This window comes from Nerophis ophidion, linkage group LG03, assembly GCF_033978795.1.
Source record: "Nerophis ophidion isolate RoL-2023_Sa linkage group LG03, RoL_Noph_v1.0, whole genome shotgun sequence".
NCBI classification, from domain to species: Eukaryota; Metazoa; Chordata; class Actinopteri; order Syngnathiformes; family Syngnathidae; genus Nerophis; species Nerophis ophidion.
Window position 1 is genome coordinate 84,719,153 of NC_084613.1, and position 11,142 is coordinate 84,730,294.

Consider the following 11,142-nt stretch of genomic DNA (forward strand, 5'->3'; position numbering starts at 1 on the left):
ACATACACATACATATAATGTATGTACATACAGCACATGTACATACATATGTACGTAAATACATACATACATGTATACATATATACATACGTTAATATATACATACATACACACATACATACATGTGCATGCATGCATATATATACATACATACATACATGCATACATACATACATACAGATATATATACATACATACCTACACATACATAAGTTCAAGGCAATATCTAACTCACTGTTACCAGGTCTTGTGCGACGTCATCCAATGTTTGTGCTTTGAATGTGACTCCGCATGCCTTCCGGTATATATATTTCACACCTCCTTTTGAAATGAGAGCCCCACAAAACCCCAAAATGTAAGGTATATATCACAGGAATGTCCAAAATACTGCTCAGGGTATTACAAGTTTGAGGAGGAGAAAGATCCTGCACTGCAGGGTGCAATTGCCTGTATGTACCTCTGATGACAAGCAATGGAGACTCATTACCGACCTCTGGTGGGCAGAGTCCAAAATGACAACCAATGACTACAAATTTGATTTGAAAGGAACCTGAGCACAGCATTAATATATATGACCCAAACTCAATGTGTAAAATACATACATACAATATATATATATATATATATGTATATATGTAGGTGTGGGAAAAATCACAAGACTACTTCGTCTCTACAGAACTGTTTCATGAGGGGTTCCCTCAATCATCAGGAGAGTTTCTTTGTAGTGCATTCAATTCAATACGGGTTGAAAAGTATTTGCGAATCATTGTATTCTGTTTTTATTTACCCACTCATGTGGAAACGGGGTTTGTACACAGACACATACATACATACATATATCGTATTTCCTTGAATTGCCGCCCGGGGCGCTAATTAATTTAAAACCTCTTCTCACTCCTGCGCTCACCAAAGGCACGAAGAAGTAAGCATGCGCTAATAATTTTATTTTTTACCTTTATTGTGTGTAAACCAGGGGTCTTGTTCCACAGCCATACAGATCACACTAATGGTTGTGATTTAAAACAATTTTAACACTCTTACTAATATGCGCCACACTCTGTGAACCCTAACCAAACAAGAATAACAAACACATTTCAGGAGAACATCGGCTCTGTAACACATTATAAACACATCATGAGAATTACCCAGAATTCCAATGCATCCATGACTCTTGGGTATATTATACACCTACTAGCACCCCCCCCTCCCCGTGTGTCGGTTGATGTGGGCGGGGTTGGGGGTGTTCTTAAGTGCGTTTATAATGTGTTACAGAGCCAATGTTCTCCAGAAATGTGTTTGTTATTCTTGTTTGGTGAGGGTTCACAGAGTGTGGCGCATATTAGTAAGACTTTTAAAGTTGTTTATATCACAACCATCAGTGTAAACCAGGGGTCCGGGAACCTTTTTGGCTGAAAGAGCCATACAAGCCAAATATTTTAAAAAGTATTTCCGTGATAGCCATATAATATTTTTTTTAACACTGAATACAACTAAATGCGTGCATTTTTAAGTAAGACTAAAATTTTTAGAGTGTAATAAGTCTCTTGTTCTTTTTCATAACATTGTTATTCTGAAGCTAACCAACAGTAAAGAAAATACTTCTTACCATTAATGCGACTTCTTGAACAGGTGCGGTAGAAACCGGATGTGTCAGGCTTGTCCTTGACAGTTTGACTATGTCTTAGTTTTTCTTCTGCATTTGTCTTTGTTTCCTGCTTTTAGTTCCTGTTCCTGTTTGTCTCCCTGAGTGCTGTTTCCCCTTAACTGTGGTTGACTGGCACCTGGCCACACCTGGTGTCAATCAGCCAGACAACTATTTAGACCTGCTTTCTCCTCCAGTCAGTGCCGGATTATTGTCACTAATACCTGTCGATGTTGTGCTACTACTTGTCGCTGTTCCAGCATTCCGTGGACTGCTTTCTGTCTTTTGGTTCTTAGTTCCTGTTTCCTGGTTCCTGTTTCCTGTTTCTAATTTGTCCGTTCCTGGTTTGTGTTTTTTCTTTATATTTTGGACATTAAATCATGTTTTCCTTTACAATGCCTGCCACCATCTCTGCATCTTGGGGGTTCGTCAACAACTCAACCTGACAGGATTGATAAATTAAAATGCATGAGAATGTTTTATATTTTGAACGTTATTTTTGTGATTACCAGCGGAATTATTCATTACTTACCATTTTAAGCAATGTCAGCTAAGATTTATCTGAGAGCCAGATGCAGTCATCGAAAGAGCCACATCTGGCTCTAGAGCCATAGGTTCCCTACCCTTGGTGTAGACGGTATGGCTGTTGACCAAGTATGCATTGCAATCTCGTAATAGAAGCAGCGGAATGCATGCGTCCTACCAGTACGCAAACCGCCGGGCTGCGGCCGCAGAAGGACTTTTTATTAATCATTATTACATCACACCCATTTTTTACTACATGCCATTATTAAGCACAGGGGTGAGAAGAGGCTTTAAAACAATTAGTGCCTGCTTACTTTTACCCCATGCCTTGAATAAGCGCTGGAGTAAGAAGAGGTTTTAAATTAATTAGCACTATTCAAGGAAATACTATATATATATATATATATATATATAGTGAAGTGAATTACATTTATATAGCGCATTTCTCTAGTGACTCAAAGCACTTTACATAGTGAAACCCAATACCTAAGTTACATTTAAACCCCGTGTGGGTGGCACTGGGAGCAGGTGGGTAAAGTGTCTTGCCCAAGGACACAACGGCAGTGACTAGGATGGCGGAAGCGGGAATCGAACCTGCAACCATCAAGTTGCTGACACAGCCGCTCTACCAACCGAGCAATACCGCCCAGTATATATATATATATATATATATATATATAGTGAAGTGAATTACATTTATATAGCGCATTTCTCTAGTGACTCAAAGCGCTTTACATAGTGAAACCCAATATCTAAGTTACATTTAAACCCCGTGTGGGTGGCACTGGGAGCAGGTGGGTAAAGTGTCTTGCCCAAGGACACAACGGCAGTGACTCGGATGGCGGAAGCGGGAATCGAACCTGCAACCCTCAAGTTGCTGGCACAGCCGCTCTACCAACCGAGCTATACCGCCCAGTATATATATATATATATATATATATATATATATATATATATATATATATATATATATATATATATATGTGTATATATATATATATCCATCCATCCATCTTCTTCCGCTTATCCGAGGTCGGGTCGCGGGGGCAGCAGCCTAAGCAGGGAAGCCCACAGACTTCCCTCTCCCCAGCCACTTCGTCTAGCTCTTCCCGGGGGATCCCGAGGCGTTCCCAGGCCAGCCGGGAGACATAGTCTTCCCAACGTGTCCTGGGTCTTCCCCGAGGCCTCCTACCAGTCGGACTTGCCCGAAAAACCTCCCTAGGGAGGCGTTCGGGTGGCATCCTGACCAGATGCCCGAACCACCTCATCTGGCTCCTCTCCATGTGGAGGAGCAGCGGCTTTACTTTGAGTTCCTCCCGGATGGCAGAGCTTCTCACCCTATCTCTAAGGGAGAGCCGGAGGAAACTCATTTGGGCCGCTTGTACCCGTGATCTTATCCTTTCGGTCATGACCCAAAGCTCATGACCATAGGTGAGGATGGGAATGTAGATCGACCGGTAAATTGAGAGCTTTGCCTTCCGGCTCAGCTCCTTCTTCACCACAACAGATCGGTACAACGTCCGCATTACTGAAGACGCCGCACCGATCCGCCTGTCGATCTCACAATCAACTCTTCTCCCAACAGGTATAAAAGTAAGTGCATCTCTATATTCCTTCAAAACCGCTCTAAAACAACACCTCCAGGCAACTTCAACACTTTACTAATACCCTCCTCCATTCACATCCCATCTCCCCGGATTATAAACAACTCAAACGTACTTCTAATGTATATACTTGTTCTTATGCTATGTGAACTCACTATGTTCTCTGCTGGCTGTACATATCCTACTAAATAAGACCTACACTGTTTCAATGTCCACATTTCTCTGTTGATGCAATTGTTGATGACTGAAGTACTGATATCAACCAAAGTTCCTCATGGATTGTAAATAATGTAAATAATTCAATGTACATACTATGATGATTAACTTGTGTGATGACTGTATTATGTTGATAGTATATATTTGTACCATGAATTGATTAACGTGGACCCCGACTTAAACAAGTTGAAAAACTTATTGGGGTGTTACCATTTAGTGGTCAATTGTACGGAATATGTACTGAACTGTGCAATCTACTAATAAAAGTATCAATCAATCAATCAACCAAACTCGTGAACAATATATATATATGTATATATATACTGCAATAATGTCAACATTTTAACAATAATATGAATGTGAACATGCTTAAACAGGTCAAAATGATTGGAGCAGAAACAAAAAGTTTGTCAATAAAGTTTCGGTTAAAAAAAAAAAAAAAAAAAGGGCTCCGCGCATGCGCAGTGACGTCAACAAGCGCGTGCGGTGGGCGGGACCGTTAAACGAAGAGGAAGACGAGAACTATCCGGCTCGCAGCCCCCGTCATCTTTGTCCGACCAGACCCGCTAAACACTTTTAGGAACTGTGACAACATCATCATCAATATTTCCTCACCCAGGTGGGAACCAAACACGCACTCGGGTAAGCCGCGTGGCGTGGCGTGACGTCACGTGCGGCACAAACCGAGTAACTATTACGCAATCACATACAAACTTAAGTTTTTTGGGTTTTTTTTTTTGGGTACTTTCTTTGCAGTCTTACCTGCGGAACCACCGGCGATGATCTGGTGGGAAGCTTCCCGGACGATGCCGCGCGGCTTGGGGACGCTCATGACTGCGGATCTGGCCGAAAAGGCAGAAAGTCAAGGTTAGCTTGTCGGCTTAGCCTGGCGTCCACGCGCAGTGACGTCACCACCATTAAAAAAAAAAAAAAAAACAATATTCACGCCCAACAAACTAACCTAACTTCGTTTTTGTTCCAGCGGTTGCGTCTTGCGTGGATCTTCTCTTTTGCTGCCGGTCCACACTCCCACTCCCACACCCGCGTGCACGCGCAGGGGCGATGCGTGCACGCGGGGACTCGACCTGATGTCTTGTTTTTGAGGTTGGAACTCGACACACACACACACGAGCTAATAATCACTCAGGGATCGATGCAAGACAAACAAAAAGGTCACTTTTGTTTTTTTGTATGTGCCACTAATCACTTCCTATAATGTTTACCGTATTTCCTTAAAACCTTTTTCTCACGCCTGCGTTTACCAAAGGCATGCGGTAAAAGTAAGCATGCGCTAATTTTTTTTAAAACCTCTTTGGGCGGCATGGCGTAGTGCAGGGGTGCCCATTACGTCGACCGCGGGGGGGTGTGTCAGTCCATCTCCAGCCAGGCTTTTTTTTAAAAAATAGACCTAAAAATGAGTGATCATCAATCTTCACCAAGACGTCACTTAAATGACATTCACGGTACCGGAGGGTCTTGTGAGATGACGCTGGCTGCTGCAAGATCATTATTATGAAAATATGACCGAGAGGAAGGCGAGAAGGCGCCGTACCTTCCGTCAAAACTCTAAAGGCCGACTGCACATTTCCTATCTTCACAATAAAAGCCCTGCTTCATGCTGCCTGCGCTAACTAAATACAGAGTCTGTCTATCTGTGTTGGCCCTGCGATGAGGTGGCGACTTGTCCAGGGTGTACCCCGCCTTCCGCCCGGTTGTAGCTGAGATAGGCGCCAGCGACCCAAAAGGGAATACGTGGTAGAAAATGGATGGATGGATGGATGGCGTCGCTCCCGGCACGCGCCGCCTCTCCACTCATCCTCATTCTCCGCCTCCTTGCCGCCATCTTGGGCAAGGCCGCAGCGTGCTCTGCCCCGCCTCCGGCCCGTCGGCTCCGCCTCCCCACAATGGCTTTCAATGCAGTATTTATTTTACATTTTTTTAATTGAAATCCAATTTGCAAGGAAGACTTAAAACATTGAAAACCTATTCATAAAATCCCAGTGTTGTTGAAAGAAATAATCAATCAATCAATGTTTATTTATATAGCCCCAAATCACAAATGTCTCAAAGGACTGCACAAACCATTACGACTACAACATCCTCGGAAGAACCCACAAAAGGGCAAGGAAAACTCACACCCAGTGGGCAGGGAGAATTCACATCCAGTGGGACGCCAGTGACAATGCTGACTATGAGAAACCTTGGAGAGGACCTCAGATGTGGGCAACCCCCCCCCCTCTAGGGGACCGAAAGCAATGGATGTCGAGCGGGTCTAACATGATACTGTGAAAGTTCAATCCATAGTGGCTCCAACACAGCCGCTATTAATCTTCAAAACATTGCAACTTTAAGCACAACTTTCTAAAAAATAAAAATAAAAAGTCAAAAGATTTCCTTTGTCCACATCTGTGTACAATTCACACCATTTCATATCCCAATATCCTTTGCGCACTGAGCTCTGAAAATTATTTTTCAACCTGGCGGAGCGGAAATAATGACTTTAAAATGGAAGTATAGCTTAATGCAGGGGTAGGGAACCTATGGCTCTAGAGCAGGGGTCGGGAACCTTTTTGACTGAAAGAGCCAAGAAGCCAAATATTTTAGAATGTATTTACTTAAGAGCCATATGATATTTTTTTTTAACCCTGAACACAACTAAACGCGTGCATTTTTAAGTAAGACCAACATTTCCAGAGTATAATAGGTCTCTTATTCTTTGTAATAACATTGTTATTCTGAAGCAAACTGTGGAGGGGGCGTGGCCTGCGGGCCTGCAGCGAAGCTGGGTGTTGCCAGGATCGGCCTTGAAATCAGTGACAGGTGTGTAGATGGCCCACCTGGGCCCTGTTATCTAATCATCTGTCGCTCTGTTATAAGCAGCAGCCAGGAGGAGAGACAGGGTTGGGGCTGGAGCCAGAGCGAGAATGAAAGCGAAAAAGACAATTGCTGGAAAGCAACTGAGAGACTAATTGAAAAATAAAACAATATTGTAACCCTGAAACAGGCTCTCATGTCGGTGCTTGGTGGTCTGAAGAACCCCCAGGAGGACAAGCCCCACACTAACCAATAATAAATAAATAACCTCTTACCTTTAACGCAACTTCTTGAACAGGTGCGGTAGGAAACGGATGGATGGATTAAAAATGCATGACGATGTTTTATATTTTTATCCAAGAGCCAGTTGCAGTCATCAAAAGAGCCACATCTGGCTCTAGAGCCATAGGTTCCCTACCCCTGCTCTAGAGCCAGATGTGGCTCTTTTGATGACTACATATGGCTCTCAGATAATTATATTCATATAGCGTTTTTCTCTAGTGACTCAAAGCGCTTTACAAAGTGACACCCAATATCTAAGTTACATTCAAACCAGTGTGGGTGGCACTAAGGGCAGGTGTGTGAAGTGTCTTGCCCAAGGACACAACGGCAGTGACTAGGATGGCGGAAGCGGGAATCGAACCTGGAACCCTAAGGTTGCCAGCACGGCCACTCCACCAACCGAGCTACGCCGAGTAACCGTGTAATACTCTTCCATATCAGTAGGTGGCAGTCGGTAGCTAATTGCTTTGTAGATGTGGGAAACAGCGGGAGGCAGGGTGCAGGTAAAAAGGTGTCTAATGCTTAAACTAGGGGTAGGGAACCTATGGCTCTAGAGCTAGATGTGGCTCTTTTGATGACTACATATGGCTCTCAGATAATTATATTTATATAGCGCTTTTCTCCAGTGACTCAAAGCGCTTTACAAAGTGACACCCAATATCTAAGTTATATTCAAACCAGTGTGGGTGGCACTGGGGGCAGGTGTGTAAAGTGTCTTGCCCAAGGACACAACGGCAGTGACTAGGATGGCGGAAGCGGGAATCGAACCTGGAACCCTCAGGTTGCTAGCTCGGCCGCTCCACCAACCGAGCTATGCCGAGTAACCGTGTAATACTCTTCCATATCAGTAGGTGGCAGTCGGTAGCTAATTGCTTTGTAGATGGGGGAAACAGCGGGAGGCAGGGTGCAGGTAAAAAGTTGTCTAATGCTTAAACTAGGGGTAGGGAACCTATGGCTCTAGAGCCAGATGTGGCTCTTTTGATGACTACATATGGCTCTAGAGCCAGATGTGGCTCTTTTGATGACTACATATGGCTCTCAGATAATTATATTTATATAGCGCTTTTCTCTAGTGACTCAAAGCGCTTTACATAGTGAAACCCAATATCTAAGTTACATTTAAACCAGTGTGGGTGGCACTGGGAGCAGGTGGGTAAAGTGTCTTGCCCAAGGACACAACGGCAGTGACTAGGATGGCGGAAGCGGGAATCGAACCTGCAACCCTCAAGTTGCTGGCACGGCCGCTCTACCAACCGAGCTATACCACCCAGTATATATATATATATATTCACACACACACACACACACACACATAGCTCGGTTGGTAGAGTGGCCGTGCCAGCAACTTGAGGGTTGCAGGTTCGAGTCCCACTTCCGCCATCCTAGTCACTGCCGTTGTGTCCTTGAGCAAGACACTTTACCCACCTGCTCCCAGTGCCACCCGCACCGGTTTAAATGTAACATAGATTTTGGGTTTCACTATGTAAAGCGCTTTGAGTCACTAGAGAAAAGCGCTATATAAATATAATTCACTATTATAAATGTGTGCATTACTGTGCCAATATTAGTTATTGCTATTTTTTTCTGTACAGTTGCATGTTATTTGAACATGTTTAATTCTATAAATGATTAATGTGATATTTTGTTTAACTTTTTGTTGTTTTTGTTTGTTTTTTTGCTGTGCAGAACATTCCAGAAGGACGTGGACTTAGACGTGGCAATTTAAAGGACAACAGATCAAAACGAAATGACGCAAAAGAGGGAAGTACAGGCCAAAAGTTCGGACACACCTTCTTATTCAATGCGTTTTCTTTATTTTCACGACTATTTACCACATCAAAACTATGAATGAACACGTGTGGAGTTATGTACTTCACAAAAAAAGGTGAAATAACTGAAAACATGTTTTATATTCCAGTTCAGGGGTCGGCAACCTTTACCACTCAAAGCGCCGTTTTGACCCGTTTCACAAAATAAAGAAAAACTATGGGAGCCACGAGACTCTTTGATGTTGACTGCCAGCTAATCGATGCTAACATGCTATGCTAATCGATGCTAACATGCTATTTACCGGCGATGCTAAGGCAGACATGGCAAAGAGATGTATGGATAACCTGCAGATGCATTTGCAACTATAAAGTCAACGAAATCACAAAGGTGTGTTTTGTTGATGTTGACTGCCAGCTAATCGATGCTAACATGCTACGCTAATCGATGCTAACATGCTATTTACCGGCGATGCTAAGGCAGACATGGCACAGAGATGTATGGATAACCTGCAAATGCATTTGCAACGATAGTCAACAAAATCCCAAAGGTGAGTTTTGTTGATGTTGACTGCCAGCTAATCGATGCTAACATGCTATTTACCGGCGATGCTAAGGCAGACATGGCAAAGAGATGTATGGATAACCTGCAGATGCATTTGCAACAATAGTCAACGAAATCACAAAGGTGTGTTTTGTTGATGTTGACTGCCAGCTAATCGATGCTAACATGCAACGCTAATCGATGCTAACATGCTATTTACCGGCGATGCTAAGGCAGACATGGCACAGAGATGTATGGATAACCTGCAGATGCATTTGCAACGATCGTCAACAAAATCACAAAGGTGAGTTTTGTTGATGTTGACTGCCAGCTAATCGATGCTAACATGCTAGTTACCGGCGATGCTAAGGCAGACATGGCACAGAGATGTATGGATTACTTGCAGATGCATTTGCAACGATAGTCAACGAAATTACAAAAGTGTGTTTTGTTGATGTTGACTGCCAGCTAATCAATGCTAACATGCTACGCTAATCGATGCTAACATGCTATTTACCGGCGGTGCTAAAGCATACATGGTACAGAGATGTGTGGATAACCTGCAGATGCATTTGCAACGATAGTCAACGAAATCACAAAGGTGAGTTTTGTTGATGTTGACTGCCAGCTAATCAACGCTAATCGATGCTAACATGCTATTTACCGGCGATGCTAAGGCAGACATGGCAAAGAGATGTATGGATAACCTGCAGATGCATTTGCAACTATAAAGTCAACAAAATCACAAAGGTGAGTTTTGTTGATGTTGACTGCCAGCTAATTGATGCTAACATGCTACGCTAATTGACGCTAACATGCTATTTACCGGCGGTGCTAAGGCAGACATGGCACAGAGATGTATGGATAACCTGCAGATGCATTTGCAACTATAAAGTCAACGAAATCACAAAGGTGTGTTTTGTTGATGTTGACTGCCAGCTAATCGATGCTAACATGCTATTTACCGGCGGTGCTAAAGCAGACATGGCACAGAGATGTATGGATAACCTGCAGATGCATTTGCAATTATATTACGTTTCCTTCCACCCACATTTAATGCGAAACAAACACTTACCAATCGACGGATTTAAGTTGCTCCAGTGTCAAAAGATGCGAGAGTCGTGATCGTTTGGTCCGCACATTTTACCGGCGATGCTAACGCAGCTATTCGGCCATGCTATGGCTATGAATAGCGTCAATAGCTTCAGTTTCTTCTTCAATACTTTCATACTCCAACCATCTGTTTCAATACATGCGTAATCCGTTGAATCGCTTAAGTCGCTGAAATCCGAGTTTGAATCCGAGCTAATGTCGCTATATCTTGCGGTGGTATTCCCATTGTTTGTTTACATTGGCAGCACTGTGTGACGTCACAGGGAAATGGCCAGTGTCTTCGCAGAGAGTCGAAAATAAGGCACTTTAAAGCTTTATTTAGGGATATTCCGAGACCGGTAAAATTTTGAAAAAAAAAAAAAAAAAATACAACAAGCCACTGGGAACTGATTTTTATTGTTTTTAACCCTTTTGAAATTGTGATAATGTTCCCCTTTAAGGAAATGTGACCAAGTAAATGTAGCGTGAGCCTGATGAGAACACACACTAAAATGTAGTTTCGTAGACATGGGGACATCAGTTATGATGCCACAGTTTACTGTGGGAAGGCAATGACCCTTACTACTTTTTTAAATATGAACAGTCGTAAATGATTAAACCAAGAATGCGTGCACACACACACACACACACACACAC

The 11,142-nt window shown here is 43.0% G+C and overlaps 1 protein-coding gene and 2 long non-coding RNA genes across 6 annotated transcripts in view; 2 read left to right on the forward strand and 1 right to left on the reverse strand.

The window, feature by feature from the left end:
• The window catches only part of LOC133550149 (mitochondrial 2-oxodicarboxylate carrier-like), a 631,183-nt gene extending 626,077 nt beyond the window's left edge, over nt 1–5,106 (reverse strand). Inside the window, exons 1-2 of the mRNA XM_061896248.1 lie at nt 4,949–5,106; nt 4,750–4,829 (exon numbers count right to left, since the gene is read on the reverse strand). Of these exons, the coding sequence (XP_061752232.1) occupies nt 4,750–4,819 (70 nt within the window). The 5' untranslated portion in view covers nt 4,820–4,829; nt 4,949–5,106. The remainder of the gene's footprint in view (nt 1–4,749; nt 4,830–4,948) is intronic.
• Nucleotides 4,461–11,142, forward strand: part of LOC133550151 (uncharacterized) — a 7,210-nt gene continuing 528 nt past the window's right edge. The window contains exons 1-6 of one of the 4 annotated variants that reach the window (XR_009806246.1): nt 4,461–4,629; nt 4,744–4,854; nt 4,970–5,091; nt 8,770–9,240; nt 9,401–9,994; nt 10,144–11,142. The exon at nt 10,144–11,142 is cut by the window's right edge and continues 528 nt beyond it. This is a non-coding gene — a long non-coding RNA (uncharacterized LOC133550151). Of the gene's footprint in view, nt 4,630–4,743; nt 4,855–4,969; nt 5,092–8,769; nt 9,995–10,143 lie in introns of all 4 variants that reach the window. The other 3 variants (XR_009806245.1, XR_009806244.1, XR_009806247.1) reach the window with 3 other exon arrangements.
• Nucleotides 5,166–6,988, forward strand: LOC133550152 (uncharacterized). Its single transcript, XR_009806248.1, has 2 exons — nt 5,166–6,807; nt 6,868–6,988. It is a non-coding gene; the product is annotated as an uncharacterized LOC133550152 (long non-coding RNA).